The following is a 16,741-nucleotide window of genomic DNA, read 5'->3' as shown; positions in this document are numbered from 1 at the left end:
TCCTATCCCCGCTGAATGATCTTGACACCCCTTTGGAAAATCAGCTGCCCATAGGTATAGATGGGTTTATTTCAGGGCTCTCAATTATAGTCCATTGGTCCATATTTCTGTTCTAACTTTTTATTCACTGTCTTCTGATAGACATGGTAGGAAGGTATAGTTGATAAATAGGAGGATGGAGGAATCAGGTAACTTGCATACATGTATACTTTTAAAAATAAAATATTTATCACATTTTGAAATTAAAAGACATCTTAGAGGTCATGCTAGTGAAATAAATCCTTGTTTTGCTAATAAGGGGGGAAAGTTTAAAATTTAATTTTATTTGTTTATTTTTGTTCATGTAACAATGGTTAATAATAGGTTTCAGTTGTACTTTTCTATAATACATCCTCCATATATTGTACTGTGTATGCACCACCCCATGTTAAGTCTCCTTCTATCACCATTTGCCCCCCTTTACCCACATCTTCCCCCATCCCTGTCCCTCTGGTCATCACCATGCTGTTGTCTGTGTCTATGAAGTGTGTTTATATATTTTTGCCTAATCCCTTCATCTTTTTCACGTAGCCGCTTAACTGCCCTTCCCTCTGACAGCTGTCAGCCTGTTTGTTCTCTTTAATAAATTTTACTTTTACAGATTAACAGATCTGCCCAAAGACTCACAGCTCATCAGAGGTGGAGCTGGGATGAGAACCCGAATCTCTTGACCGTCAAGGCCATTCCTTGTTCTTATTCCCAGGCCCTGACCTCAGGTCTCTGACCCAGACCACAGGTCTGCCTGAACTCCCTTTACCAAACTAGTGAGCTTCTGTGTTCTCCCCACTATTGGTCCCCTGCAGGGAATGGGGGGGTGGTATGAGTCTGCTCCTCCCTGTACCGCTGAAGGAAGAAAGCCAGTGAGGGGGAAGCACTTGGAAAATCTGAAATTGCTGTATAAATGCCACTGAATGATAAGATTGCCAGTGTGATGCTCTTCTCCCAGGAAGGTTCAGTGTGTCGGAGGCAGCAAAATGGAAGGAAACAAGTCACTCCCAGGCATGTTTGTAAGCTGCCAGGGTTGTCACTTTCCAAGGGGATGTCATGTGGGAGCTGGGATCCAGGTACGAATGGAGCCTTGGGGTGGGCTGGGCTGGCTGGGAGGGGCCAGGTGGCCTGCCGCCTCATCCCACACATCAGGGACACCCCTAGGAGAGAGAAGAGTTCTGTGCCAGCTCATGCAAAACAGGTTCCCTCAGACCCAGGTACCTGGCCCTAGAAGGACAATATCCAGATGGTGATCTCTTGAGACCCTCATCTTTGCCCCTCATCTTTGCCTTTTCAGAGTATCCTAGTGTGTCTCTTTTCTCTCAACATTGCTTATCTCATGTGCCACACCATGGAAGTGGGTCCAGCTTGAAATCAGGTTGTCAGTGATTGCCCCTAACTGTGAGCCTTCAGATGGCAGGAACTGGGTCCTGTTCATCTCTATCTGCAGGGACAGATGCATGCTGAGTGTTCAGGAAATACAGGTTTGGTTGTTGACTGAATAACAGCTGCCCTCTGGGTAGCTGGGCCTCCTGCAGAGGGGTGGGCCACTCCAGCGAGGACTGCAGCATCTCCGCATCTCTCCTGCATCCTGAGTATTTTCCTCCCTGTGTTTATAATTGTTCTCTCCTCTGAGCTCCAGTTGTGCTCCCTGTTGGCACAATCCATGCATTCTGATGTTTATCTTTTTATCTGTACATTATCTTTGCAGCTAAATCACACCTTTCTTTGATGGCAGGAGGTGTGGGTTCTACTCATTTGAGTCACCAGCACTGAGTACATGCTACTTGGTGCGCATTGTTTGATGGGGAGGTTGGTGGCTCTGATGTTAGTAACCTGCTGCTGAATTTGAGGCCAACAGTATCAGCCTCCACTGCAGTGGCCAGCTGCTGTAGATATCTGTGGGGCTTAGGGGGAATTGGGCAAAGCCAATATTTTGAAAGGATTCAGAGTTTCTCAATTGAAATGAATTAAAGAAACAATCCATAATAACTCCATTCTAGTGTCTATACCCCCAGGCATGGCCACCCCTACCCTGTGTTCCTCCTAAGACCAGCCCCGATGAAGCTGTGGCTGGGGACTGAGGGCTGTGGCTCCATGCATCGGAGGGCCTTTGGGGCATGTGCACCTGCTCAGGAATCTCACCGTGTGATCTCCTCCTCCTTTAGGGCTCTGGCTGACATCTTGAGACAACAGGGACCAATCCCCATAGCACACTGTGAAAGAGAAACGATCTCAGCTATCGATACCTCCCCCAAAGAGAACACACCAGTCAGATCGTCCTCCAAAAACCACTACACCCCTGTGCGCACGGCCAAGCCAACTCCAGGTAAGTGTGAGTTGACCACCTGGAGTCTTTGAGGAGGCGGTTGAGAAGTTTGGGGATGTTGCTGCTTCTGTGGTGAACGTCATGGAGCCTGTGCCATGAGACTCTCTAATGGGCAGATGAACTTGTGAAAGAGTCTGGGGACTGTCCCCTGGGAAGGGACTGGCATGGTAGAGATTGCAGCCAATGTGTGTCCGGGCTGGAGACATGCTGTTGATTTAGGGCATCTGTGATGTAGTGAGTGGCCAGCATAATTGTCCTGTGTGAAAGGGAGCTTGTGTGGGGTCCGGTCACCCACTTGACCACATGGGGCAAGGTGTAGGCTGCTTGAGATGCTCTGTGACAAGAAATTGCTGCAGGCCACGGTAGAGACTTCTCAACTATCAGCATCTCAAAAAGCACTTGCGAGGGTAGGGGTTATGTCTATATGTCAGGGCAACCTTTCTCTGTGTGCTAGCAACACCTGGATGGTTGATGAGTTGCCATAGAATAGCAACATACCTTCTACCCTTCTACCTGGTCATTGCTGTATCTGTCTGAAGGAAATGAAGCAGGGCCCATGTTCCTTGTCATGTGGAACAACAAATGAAATGCGAAGAAATTCAATGACTTGGACAAGGTCACTAAGATGTTAATATAGTAAGACATCATTAATGACAGTAATATAATCTCACATATATTGGATCTTGCTCTGTGCCAAAGTATTATGCGGAGCATTTTTCATGTATTTTCTCACTTACTCTTCACAGCAATCTTCAGAGGACTTATATCGTCCCATTCCATATGAGGAACAGGACAGTTCAGTAATTTTTCCCAAGGACACAAGATTGTAATAAAGAAAGCCAGGATTTAAACTGAGGCGTAAAGCTAACAATAATGAGGACTAGGAAATCCTAATATCCTAACACAGTGAGGCTTAGGGCGGACATGAGCCCTAAGTATGTGAATGGACAGTTTCCTCACAAGTACAGCTGGAGAAGTTGTTTCTCATTATGAGCTTTACCAGACATCCTGGTACTTATCCCAGTCTCAAACACAGCTTCAGTTTTGATACTTGGGTCTGAAATCTTCACATCTCTCACCCTTTTCAAAGGATGGGCTATATAGTCTGAACTAAACCTGCAATAAGGATATGCAACGCTAGGTGGCAGTGGGTGTCTTACAAATTCAAAACAATAGTGAATACACTGCTGGGATCACATTTATTCCCCATTCATTCCTGAATTTCCTTAAATATATTAAATCAGAAACCACCTACTTACCTTTAAGGTATTACCATTAAATCTTTTGAGAATCTGATAAAAGTTAAGGATATTCTCCTGAAAAAATATACATATATGTGAATAAATGTATTCATCCAACATTTTGCATAGAATTTAAGGGAGTTCACAGACCTTTCCAAAGTTAGAGATCCCTGATTTAAAAGGACAGATGAGATATCATCTTTGCAAAAAGTTTAAGATGCATTTTTAGCCCTAATATCATAGATGCTTAAAATGTGAGCAACAGAAGGAATCTCAGCAAAAAACGGGAATAGAAAAAAATCACATCTGGGCCAGAGTTATCTCCCCAGATGCATTTTATTTTTTGTTTATTTAAGTAGTTTATTTTTTATTGTATTTCCCAGATGTACTTCAGAATAACCTGGTAAGTTGTTAAAAATGCTGGGGCCCGGGCCCCACAAAGTAACCACAATTTATAGGGATGTTGTCGGCATCAGTATTGTTAAAACTTTCCACATGGCTATTCCAGCATGTGGGCAGGATGCAGAACCATGGGGCCAGTGGAGTCTCTCATTTTATGAGCGAGGACACGGAAGGACTATGCCAGTGGTTCCTAACTTTGGCTACACATTGGAATTACTTGGGGGACTTTAAAAATTAAGGGGATCTGGGCCCCAACTCCAGAGGTTGTGATTTAATTGTTGTGGGGGTGTGGCCTGAGCGTGGTGGAAGGTGATGCTTAAAGCTTCCCAGTGATTCTAACATGGAACAAAGTTTGAGGCCCACTGGGCTGTGGGAATGACACCGAGGTGCCATGCTGACTAACCCTTAGGATCGTTGCTCACCGTTGAACCTAACCTTGGTGTTTTGACTGCTTTTGAGTAGGGCATTTTCTTTCCCTGAAGATTTACAGCTTGAAGTCAGGCTTCTTCAGAACCTTCTCTGCAATTCCAGCCCTTTAGGTCACTCTGGTACCCAAAGTATCCTTGGGAGTTTACCTTCACCTGTCTGCTCCAATTTTCTTTGTCTCTGGTAAGCCAGCTAGTTGCTAGCCACTGAGTCAAGACTGATTAAGCAGACAGTCTTGATTTGCCTTTGATGCCTTTCACGCGGCAGAAATATGTGTCATTTCTTCTTGGTTCTATGTATATCCTCTCCTCTAGTGATCTGAAAAAGAAAGCAAGCTTATAGTTATATGATTCACTCCTATGTTTGGAGAAACCCCTGTTGGTTTTTCTCAGATTAGAACTCTTCACTGTACTTTCAGAAATGGGGGTTGTTTCCCTGGTCCAGAAAGCACTTGAATTTAAAAGCAATTTCATAACAACCCACAACATCTATAGGTTATAATGGACACAACTGCTTTTCCAAAAGACTGATATCCTTTGCCACAAAATATTGCAATTTGAGCAGAATTTAAACAGAACTTTGCCCAAGTGTTCAAAGTGGAGATTGACTGATTTTGCCCTTGACTGTGGTTCATCAAATGAACAGACCACCAATTGAAGGAGTTTGGTGGCAAGAGTCATTTAGGGGAATTTTAAGGAAGATATCCAGAAATATCAGGAGGCATGATAGCACATGGGTGGCTTTGCTACACAAAATATTCTTCATGAACCTGCCTCATCAGCATCACCTGGGAGTTTGTGAGAAATGCAACTTTTAGGCCCCATCTCACCTGCTGATTGCAACCTGTATTTTAATGGGTTTAGCAAGTGAAGTTTGAGAAGCACAGGGCAAGCACAGATTCTGAAATGTATCTCCTCAGTTTGTTTTCTGGCCCTACCTGCCACCTAGCGTTGTTTTGAGGAGGTAATGAGTTAAACTAATGAGAGCACTTAAAACAGGTCCTGACATGTAGCAAACACTCAACATTAGCCATGACGGGTTTACTGAAGGCTATCCACCAATCAGGACAAATGAATAAAAAATGAGAGAAACAGAGGCATGAGTGCCCTTCAACGAGGCAGGGGCTGTGGGGTCGTGTCTGAAATGAAAGCCCCTAGACCCACACTTTCCTGTGCTCGGTCCTTTCCTGGGGTGCATCCTCAAAGGATGAAAGTGCTTTGTAGGGCTTTGTACTTCTCTCTCAGGGTCTTAGACATTGGAAGCACATGCTTGATGGATGTAGGAGAAGATCCTGCCTTAGTAATAATAGAAACAGTGATATCATGAGCAGCACAAGTACCATTGTGGAGTGCCTACTATGTCCTGGGCACTTTATGTACGAGAGCAGGTCCTGTATCATTTCTTAGATATAGAAGCCTCTGTTCCCACTTTGGCAGAACATTCCTCTTTCCTTCTATAAATGCCTTTTATCCTAACTCTTCCAGAAGTCCTCTCTAACTTGAAAGGGAGCTTCCTAGTTGACAGTAACTTTGGATATAGAAAATCAGAGAAGCCCCCTTTCATGCCCACCCCTCATGTGGCTGCCTCTCCTGAAAGCGTGGCCCAGGGACCGACAGTGCCTGTATCCCATTGCAGCATGTTAGAAATGCAGAATCTTGGGCTCTTTCCAAGACCTACTGAGTCAGAATCTGCATTTTAACAAGATCTTTAGACAATTTGCTTGTACTTTAAAGTTGATGAAGATCCCTTCAGCACAGTGATCCTCAGCCCTGGATATATACTGGACTCATGTCGGCACTCCTGAAACACTGATGCCTGGCCATTCTCCCAGAGATTCTGGTTTAATTGGTCTGGGGTAGAAGCTGGACATTGGTAGTTTTCAAAAGCTTTCCACATGGTTCCATTGTTTGGAAAGTAAGATCTGAGGCTGTCAAGTAAGGAAAGCACCTGGAGGACTGTAGAGCTTGGGTTCACATCAAGGCCCAGAGGATGGAGCCTGGCTGGTCCGGGTCAGGGGGCACAGAGATAGGTCCTGTCCATGGCAGGCAGGCAGAAGGAAATAGAGGATTCAGGCTCATCTGGGGATGGGGGTCAGTCTGCAGCTGTGAATGGGGATACCTGGGAAGCAGCGGGTACCAGGAGAAATACTGGAATTGACTAAAGGGCCCCACAGAGCCAGGCACAGGAAATATACCACATCTGGGGTTGCAGGTCTCCTGTGCCCAGGATCTTCAAGCCTTGCAGTGGGCTTGCTTGGTGTTTGTGGATGGGAGGGTTGGAGACCTAGCCTGTTCACCTGGTCTGACTCTGTGACTCACACCTGGAGGATGGTGAGGTCCCTATTCCCTGCAGTAGCAATGACATCATTTGTCGAGGTTCCAAAACTCATGTCCAGCTTCCCATTATCAAAAGTGGCTTCAGTTGGAGGAAATAAATATTTATGCTCCAGCTACACATCTCTGGAAGTTGTATAAATGAGCAATCAGTCATCCTGCCTCTTGTCAAGGCCATACACTTTATTGGCAGACTAAGGGAGCCAAGGGTTGTGACTCGAAGCTTTCTGGAGATTGGGAACCAAGGCTGGACAGCTGACAGGGGGCGCTGTGTCACACCCCTGTGTGGCCTGGCCCTTCCATGCTTCCTCACCTTAGCCTATCGCCCACTGAGTCTGTTGTTGGAATCCAGACACCCTGTCCCTCCTCACACCACACACGCTCTTTCCTTGTGGAATTCCCCACCCCCTACACATCCCAGGCTCTGTGTGGTCACCAGAAACTGTTCGGCGCCAGGTGTCCATGCTGTGAAATTTGGTGCTCAGACAGCACTACCTTTCTGAACCTCCTCATCTGCGCCTGTCCATCCCCTGCCTTGTTTTCTTCAGTGCACTCACACCATCTGACAACGTATATTTGGTTTATTGGTTTATTGTCTTTGTCTCTTTCAGAATGTAAGCTTCATGTAGGTGAGGGTTTTGTCTGTTTATTCACTGTGATAGCTTGGCCCCAAGAATATTGCCTGGATGATCATCATAGTTGCTCAGTGACTCTGTTCAGGGAACAAATGAATGAGGACACTGTCCTTTACTTGGGTGGACCTGAAAGCTGATACATAGGTATTGGTTGTAGCTGCAAGCCAAGGAGCTCTTATCAAGGCTGTGCGCCCCTTCTGTGGCCCTCTGTGTACAATTAGTGTGGCATAGGTCACTTTGACAGCCCAGCTGGTCATCTGGTGGTGAACTGGGCTGACGGCCCTGGTTTCCAGTGCCAGGGTTCTCATCAAACCCCAGGGCCCTGTTCCTCCTTTCTTGGGCTGACCCAGGACTCCATGGCTCCATGTGTCCAGAGGCTGTGAACCTCACTCCCTGGCTGGGCTCAAAGTGGTCATCACCCAGGAGACCCTGCCTGTTCTGCTTACTCTTTCAAGAAAGACTACTTCCCAGAAGTCTTGCCAGTCCAGGCAGCTCAGATTCCCTGTTTCAAGGCACACACAGGTAGAGCCACAGGTGAAGCCAGATGACCTGGGCGTTATACCTGAACTCCAGGAAACTTCTGGTCAACCTCCGCCTCTAATAGGAAATGGGAGTTTCTTTTCTCAGCTATCCCCTGGGGAATAGGGCTGTCTTTAATATAGGAGGCTGAGATTAATACCCTCACAAAACTTTGGATCTGTAAGATGATGGAGAGATCAGCTGACCCAACCTGTACTTGACCTGTGAGGAAACTGAGGCACATTGAGATTGCCTAGGTGAGAGGAGGTAGGACCAGGCCTCTGCATCCACCTTTCAGTGTTGGAGTTGAAGATGTGGTCTGTGCAGGTAGACAGACCTGGGAGGGAATCCTGGATCCCACTTACAAGTGTCAGGACTCAGGCTCCATCGCTTCAATTCCACGTCTGTGAAGTGGGAATGACTAGCAGCCTCCTCAAAGTGGGGTTAAGGAGTTGAATGAAATGGTCCATGTATTTTAAGGGCTCAGCTTGGCTCAGGGTTCCTGCTCAGAAGTCATCTGCGTTTTCATCATCATCATGAGCACCATCTGTTATCAGCTGCATCTTCTCCATCTCTCTCTGACTGTTCTTTCCTTCTTTTCCTTCTTTCCATTTCCTCCCATTACCCCCCTCTGCCTACATTCCTTTTCACAGTTTCCCTGATTATATTGATCCTTCTGTCACCTTGGGGTCTTCAGCAGTGACTGAAGGTTCTCAGCTCTTCTGTTAACACATGCACTAACTTAGCCTATGGTGGTCCTGCCATTTCATTCCTAGGTCTGCTTTCTTGGACATTCCTCGTCACTTCCAAGTTTTCTCTTGGCGACACTTTCTTTCAAAATCTATACCTGTTGTTTGGACAGTCTCCCAGCATACTGGCATTGACCTTTCCCAAGTGGATTCTTGTTGTTGTTTGCCCAGATGTTGAGTTACCCCCATTCCCTCAACATCATACTCTTGTTCTTGCAGTCACTGTCCTATAGGTCTCTGCCTGGAGAGGACCTAGGGTGACCAAAGGCTGACCGTAGTAGCCACAACAGTCAAATACTCCTTGACTGCTGTCTTCTTACAGGTTCTGAAAAACCCAGAAAGTCCACTGAGTCAAGGCTGGTGGTAGAGAAAAAGTATCACTAATCCTTGATAACAGGAGTACGTTAATTGGTGCTTATAATATAGTTAATGTGAAGTACTGGGCACTACTTAATATGCACTTTACTCATATCATTTAATCAGCACAACTCTATGAGGTCGAATCATAGTTGTCTTTATTTTACAGATGAGAAAATGGAGGACAGGGAGACTGGAGGGAGACCTTGCCCCAAGTTCACACATGTAGTCTTTGATAGGGAGAGAATTCCAGCCCATGGCTGAGCTTCAGGCACTGTGCTGTTGAGCCTCTCTGTTGTTACTGGCTCGTTATAGTTCACTTAGTGTAAAGTTAGACAGCAGCATATCATTCATCTCAGCCTCACAAAGAGCTGAGTAGACACGGAAGCTTCTGCCTCTGAAAGCACCTAAACTGATTTTGCTTCAGTGTTTTTAAAAGACAGGGTAATTGCTATATATCACTCTGTATTCCCAAACAGTTCACAGTGAGCTTCTCATGTGCCCAGTGCTGTGTTGGTTCCTGGGGGTCCATGAATGGACCCCTGAGGAGGTGCTGACAAGCATATAGACATCCTCGAGCAGGGTGTGGGTGCAGAGATGGGAGCGGGAAACCTGAGACTCCATGGAGGCCGGAGTGCTCTAGTGGGCCTGAAGGACGCCTGGGAGTCCAACAGGCTGAAGAGGATGGGCAGTGGGGAGTGAAAAAAGGTGCAAGCAGCCTGATGAAATCACAGGGATGATAAATAATGCCTGGGAGAGATGTTCTGAGGGAGGGATGCTCTCAGGGGCTCTGGTGTGTGTGGGTGTGAGCCCTCCCAACTCCCCACCACCACGTTGCAGAGCTCTGAGGGCTCTAGGGTCAGCTTCTTATGCTTTGTTCTTGTTGTTTCCTCCCTTGGGTTCAGGCAGTCAACTTACTCCTCAGCATACCCACTCCCCTTTCTTAGTCAAAGCTGTACTTTAGACTGATCGAGCAGATAGGCACGAGTCCACAGGCCCTAACCAACTTCCTCAGTGGAAGGGCCAGCATTTTACCCATTCTTTTACATCAGTTTTGGTTGTTCCAATAATTTCCTTCCTTGCTTCCTTCTGGGTTTAGGGGACATTTCAGTTGAGTGTCATCTGGACAATGAGACCGTTACATGGTCTATTTCAGAGCCAGTCCCCATGTGTGTGGTTTTTAGTGGTTCTGTGTGATACCAGATCTTTTTGATGAAATTCCAAGAATCAGCAGCAATTTAGGTGGTGATTAAAAGCACAGACTATCGAATCAGACTGTTGTGAATCCGGACTCTGCCTTGATTTCCCCCATTGTAAAATGGGGCTAACAATGGTATCTTCCCTCTAGGGCTACTGTGGGGGTTAAGTGAGTTTTAATATTAAAGTGATCAGGGCAGTATCTGACATGTTACATGTGACACAGGGAAAATACTGTTTTAAGTATGCACCATCTCATATGTTGGTTACTAGGTCACATGTGGCTATCGAGTGCTTGAAATGTGTTTCAGAGTCTTGCAAGATTTCAAAGAGTTGGTAGGGAAAAAAGAATGTAAGGTATCACCACATTTTTTATATTGGTTACATGTTGACGTGATAATATTTTCCCTACATTGGATTAAATAGAGTCTATTTGTAAAATTAATTTTACCTGTTTTTATTTTCTAATGTGACTGTAACTTAAAAATATAAAATTGCACGTGTGGCTCACGTCTGTGATTCACATGATATTTATATTAAACAGAACTGATTTCAGTGTTAGCAATATTGAGTATGTCTACTTGAGTTCACCTTCAGTTTCAAAACAAAGCCTCTTATGTTGTGTTGGAGGAGACATCAAGTAAACAAGGAAATACCTTCTGAAAGTGCTAGGTGCTTGAGGCACCATCAGGCAGGTGATAGTGGAGCCAGGAGAGGAGCAGTTGCTTCTGATAACGTGGTCCTAAAAGGTGGCATTTGAGCTGGCATCTGGCTGATTAGGAGGAGCCATCCATGAGGAGATCTGGAGGAAGAGCATTCCAAGAAGAGGAATCATCACATGCAAAGGCCCTGAGGCAGGAACAAATCTGGCATGGTTAAGGAATAGCAGTGAGAGACAGATGTCATGTGGTGGATGAAGGAGTGGGTAGTGCATGCTGAAAACACAGGGATAGACACAGCCTTGGAGGCCACAGTAAGGAGAATGGATTTTATTAACTATGATAAGCTGTTTTCTGTTTTCATAAGATTACTCGGGTTGCTGAGTAGTGGAGATGGGCTTTGTTGAGAAGCAGGGTAACCAGTTAATATTTCCAATAGCAACATGGTTAAGAAGTGAAGTTTCTCACTTTCTCCTCCACAAGAAGACACCCTGTAAAGGGCAAAGCAATGCAATGCTGTGATAGCCTGTAGGTTTCAGAATCAGACAAACACGGTCGAAGTTTCAGCTAGGTTTGCACAAGGTCATAGACCTTAGTCCAGGGCTCTTCAACAAGAGTGGACATGCTTTTTCTGAGAAGGGTCACCTTGTAACTGTCTCTGTTGCCACTATTCATTTGTGCCATTGAAGTACAAAAGCGGCCACAGTAATGTGAAATGAATGTGCTCAGCTGAGTTCCCAGAAAACATTATTTACAGTAATAGTCTGTGGGCAGAGTTTGGCCCTGGGGCTCTGGTTTATCAGCTCCTATTCTTAGTCTTTCTCTGAAAGCCACAGGCATCTCCCAGGTGACATTTACTTCCCTGTGACATGTGAACAGAGACACATCCTTCTACAGGAAACTATGGGGGAGTCAATGGCAAAACAGAGTAAGGAACCCAGGAGGTACTCTTTAAACAGCCCCATTTCCCTCCTCCCTTTCCTGCAACTCTAGATCCCGATTTTCCAGTCGATAGGACAGGGCCTAATGAGGGTCAATGAAGCAAACACAATGGACACCAGGGTCCTCAGCACTGACCTTCTTGGCTTATCTATCACCAGAGATATGGTGAAGAAAGTGTGCTTATTTTTTTATAATATTTTATTGATTTTGCTATTACAATTGTCCCCACATTTTCCCCCTTTGCCGTCCTCCACCCAGCCCCACCTCCTCAGGCAATCCCCTCACTGTTGTCTGCATCTGTGGGTCCTGTGTATATGTTCTTTGGCTTTTCCTTTCACCTTCTTTCATCCAGTCTCCACCTTCCTCCTCCCCTCTACAGCTGTCAGTCTGTTCCACATTTCTGAGCCTCCCTTTCTATTTTGCTCATTAGTTTATTTTTATCATTAGATTCCACATATGAGTGAGATCATATGGTGTTTGTCTTTCTCTGACTGGCTTATTTCACTTAGGATAATATTCTTCAAGTCAATCCATGCCATCAACTCCTTCTTTTATACAGCTGCGTAGTATTCCATTGTGTAAATGTACCACAGGAAAGTGTGCTTATTGTATTTGCAAGTGACATACCACTAGGATGGTCAGCCAGCACTTCCTGGGTGATGTCAGACTCAGGGTTCACAATGTCTTCATATATAGACACCCCAAGGTCATATCAAACAAACCCCCTTCTGCTTTTCAAAGCTCATCCTTCCACTGGGATCTCACATCCCATTTATTTCCAGTGCTCAGATACCTTGCTCCTTGATCTGCATCCCCTCCCTGGCTTCTCAGTGTGGTGCTCTGTTCCTTTAGGATGTAAGTGCTCTCCTCCCCCACCTCAACACAGAGGGACAGCCCTCCCTTCATTTCACACCTTCCCACCCCCTTCTCTCTCCCTGATGGCAGAATTTTGCAAAACACTTGTCTACCCCTGTTGCCATACTTCTTCCTCTCCAACCCTCTGTTCAGCCCATGGCCAAGTGGTCTGGCGGCCTCTTTCATACAACTTTGGGGACTCAAGGAGCAGCCTCCTATTTGGGAAGGGAGTTCCCTTCTGCAGCCAGAAGGGAACTCCCACTTCTTCCTTCATTGAAGCCAAAGCTCTGGTCTCCTGAACCCACTCAGTTCCTGAGGGCACGTTCTCCCCCGCATGCTGTGCTGTTCTTTGTGTCGGGAGCCTTCGTTTTCATGCACTGCCCCTCACCCTTGCCTGCTCCTCCTCACCTTCTAGGTCTCAGCTTAGCTCTCACATCGCCCGACTCCCCACCTGGGTGAGCCCTTCCTGGGTGCCCGTGCCAGCTGGGCCCCCATCACTGGAGAGTCAGTGGAGTGGGTGAAGAATGTTGGGTCCCAGCTTGGAACCCAGCCCTGTGTCTTCCTAGCCCTTGACCAAATTATTTAATGTCTCCATGCCTCAGTTTCCTGGTCCATAAGTCATAATAAGGGTATCTCTTCCTGGGCTATAAAGAGGAGTAAATGAGTGAATAACCTCTCTGCTATCCGGTTTCCTCAGGCACATCTGCTATTGGCCCAGCTCACTCCTTGATCCCCAGTGCCTGGCTTAGGGCCTGGCACACATGAACTACAGAGTGAATGGCACATTGAAACTCCTGTCTGGGTCAGAAGACCCAGTAAGTCCCACATGGGGAGCAGCAATTCACAGGAGAGTCTCAGGGGGTGTAGTTGACTGTGTTTCATGTGAACCAGCACAGTCAGTTAGTGGGTAGCTGTGGAAGCTGCTGTTTTTAGGCTGTGTGGAAAGAAGCACTTGCTCTGCTCCTGGCTGGTATGCTACCCTGTGCGCCTGTGTCCTGTTATAGACACCTGTGCCCTGTGCATGCCAGGAGGGGATAGGGCTGCTTTGAATGATATTAATAACTGATGGTACTTGGTAAAGTATTCCCCATGCACTAACTTATTTAGATCCAGTAGCAGCCCTGAGGCAATCCTTGTTGTCAGGTCTGCTTTGTAGATGAGGAACCTGAGGCTAGAGGGTGGGGGGCTTCAGAATCCTGTCCAAATACACAGCCAAGAGGGGCTGGACTGGGTGCTGAATGCCACCAGCAGTCCGACTCCAGAGCCCAGCCCTGCAATCAAACCAAGCAGGGGTGCAGACAGGGTGCCCAGGCCTGGAGCTGTGTGAAGTCTATCCTGTGGCTGTGGATCTGTCCTGTGGCTGTGGGTCTGCACCTGCTCCTAGGGGGTGTGGACTTGGGGCGGCAGGGAGGACACCAGAGGAGGCCAGTGTTTGCTCAGCCCAAGGGTAGATGTTCTTAGGATGGGAACCCTCAGCTCCAGTGCAGACCACCTTGTTGAACTGAACCACCCACCCCAGGGTGTGTTAAAGCAACAGAGGGGTCACTGGATCACTGGGCATTTTCAGCTTAGATGGGAACTAGCCTTGCCACTTCTACGGTTCTCCCTTTCTGAACCTATACTGGGAATGAAGTTGGCTTTTGTTGAGGCCTGACAGTGCTCTGAGTTTATTCTCTGAGTCCCTAACTAGCCTGGCAGACAAAGACAGCAGGGGCATGGAGGGGGGTGCCCAGGGGCAGCCCCCCACTCACTGGTGCACAGCTTGGCAGTGGCAGGCTATGGGTCTAACCCAGGCTGCAGATCCCAAGTGCACTCTCCTGCTGGCCACACCAACTTGTCTTTTTCTTGGGATTCTGTGACCCTCGGAGCTCAACTGGGCCAAATAACCATTGCAGTGCCTGGCTCATCATCAGAGGGAGAGTTCATTCCCACTTCACAATTTCACCCCAGTTAGAGAGGGAATGCCAAGCCCTTGTATTTTATAGTGGGCGAGGGGGGACAGCAGGGTGGGGGCTGGACGGTTTTCCCTGTACAGGATTGCTTTAAGAAGGGGTGTGCTTGGACAGGACGTGGAGGCTTCCAGAACCAGAGGCACTGCCTTTGCCCCAGCCAGGCAGTTTGTGCCTGAGGGGTCCTGCCTGCCCCCGGGGCCTCATCCTGCCTGGGATCTGCATGGCTCAGTCAACCTGGCCAGAGTGGAACCCCCCCACCCCACCCACCAGGGAAGCAGCCCAAGTGGGGGGCAGATGGAGCCTGATTTCACCATATGGCCAGCCCACTAATTACCCACAGCTCGCAGGAAGCAGGAGGATTTAGGGTACATTCTGGCTGTGACCAAAATGAGGAGCAGGGGAGAGGGAAGGCCAGAGTGCTGCAGACAGGGTTCGAATTCACAATTACCTCGGTGAGTTGGCAAAACAGAGGGACCAGCAGAGCACAGTGCCATGAGGACAAGAGCAAGAGGGTGCTGGGCAAGGGAAGCAAATAGCTGTTTCACTCCAGGGGGCCAGCCCAGGCACTCGGGCCTTCGAAGACTAAGAGCTCAAAAGGGGAGGGGGGCTCCCAAACTCTATCTGAGTGGGAGTTTTTCCCCCTGTGAGGCTCCAAGTTCATTGCCCACAGAGTAAAGGTTCCCACTTCTTAGGGACCTCCATCTTAGGAACCAGAGATGGAGGAGGTGGCATGGAGCCATCCACTGCTGGATGGGAAGCACCCACTATATGCTGAGTACCCCCTCAGGGCCCCTGGGAGCAGGATGGTGGGCAGGATACAATCCTGGCCTCAGGCATAGAAAGACAAGGCTGCCCCACTGACCCTGCAGGCCACGTGCTCAGGAGGCTCCAAGGAAGGCTGCTGTGTTCAGGTGGGCATCACCAGGCACCTTGAAGGGTGAGTAGGATTAAATGAGCAAGAAGGATGGTGGAGGGGGCTCCTGGTTGGTGAACTGGGGTCAACAAGAGCCTAGAGGGAGGGACTGCTTATGGGTCTAGCCATTTGCAAAGGGGAGCAGTGACTAATTCCTTTGGAAAGGCTGGTTTGGACTCTTCTGTAAATAGACAGTAACGATTAGAGAACCAAGGAAAAGGCCAGAAGGAACTGGAACTCCATGTCCTGCTGGAGAAGGCTGCTGTGCACAGCGGACGTTTTTTCCATCTTTAAACATAAGGACTTGTCTCTGGGGAAGCAGGGATGTGGGCAGAGGGGGTGCATATTTTGGAGGAGCCATATGGCTAAGTTGGGCTAATGATTGGGGGGTGGGGCATGGCTGGACTCTGCAAGGGGCCCTGGAGAGTTGGGGAGGCTCGTGAGGGTCTAAGGTGAAAGGTGCACAGAGGAGGGGGTATGAGGACCACAGCCCATTAGCAGCAGGTTAGGAGGAAGAAAAGGGGGAGGTCAGGGTAGGGCTCAAGACATACTGATCCCTTTGCTCATACAAAAGTGATTTTGATCTTTTACTGCGTATCAGCCACCAGGGATATGGGAGTGAACAGAACAAAGTCCCTGCTCTCAGTGCACTACATCAGTAAGAAGAAACAGAATAAACCCATGGATGTACAACATAAAATCAGGTCATGATAAGCACTTGGTAGAGATTTAGAGCAGGGAAGGGAAGTAGAGGGTGATGGGCAGTGGTAGGAAGGAGCCTAATTTGGAGAAGGACTGAGTAACTGAAGTGGAGACCGAGTGCCGAGAGAACAGGCCACGAGTGACTGACTGTGTGTGTGCAGGGTGGAGCTGAGGTTTCGCCTGGCGTGCCTGGGAAATGAGGAGGGCAGAGTGGCTGGCAAGGAGGGAGCCAGCGTGGGATGCCACAGTGGGTGAACTCAGAGTGAGGGTTTGTGGGCCATGACAGGGTCTTGGGTTTCATTCTGTGTGTGATGGGAGCCATTGTGGGGTTTGTAGCAATGGACTTATGTCATCTGACCTGTGTTTTACATCATTGCTGTGGCATTCGTGCTGAGAATGGACCCTGGGGGGGTGAAGGTGGAGGAAAGGAGACCCTGGGGAGCAGGTGGAAGCTACTGTATCACCTGGGTGATGGGAAGGAGATGGAAACTTGGACTAGGGTG

General features: G+C 47.7%; 1 protein-coding gene across 2 annotated transcripts in view; it reads left to right on the top strand.

The window, feature by feature from the left end:
• SHISA6 (shisa family member 6) overlaps nucleotides 1-16,741 on the top strand; it is a 277,777-nt gene that overhangs the window by 20,729 nt on the left and 240,307 nt on the right. For both annotated transcript variants that reach the window (XM_028534415.2, XM_028534414.2), the window contains exon 3: nucleotides 2,196-2,356. In XM_028534415.2, the coding sequence (XP_028390216.1) occupies nucleotides 2,196-2,356 (161 nt within the window). The remainder of the gene's footprint in view (nucleotides 1-2,195; nucleotides 2,357-16,741) is intronic.

Source organism: Phyllostomus discolor, chromosome 8 (genome assembly GCF_004126475.2).
Source record: "Phyllostomus discolor isolate MPI-MPIP mPhyDis1 chromosome 8, mPhyDis1.pri.v3, whole genome shotgun sequence".
In the NCBI taxonomy this organism is placed as follows: Eukaryota; Metazoa; Chordata; class Mammalia; order Chiroptera; family Phyllostomidae; genus Phyllostomus; species Phyllostomus discolor.
This window is presented reverse-complemented; position numbering and strand designations above follow the sequence as displayed.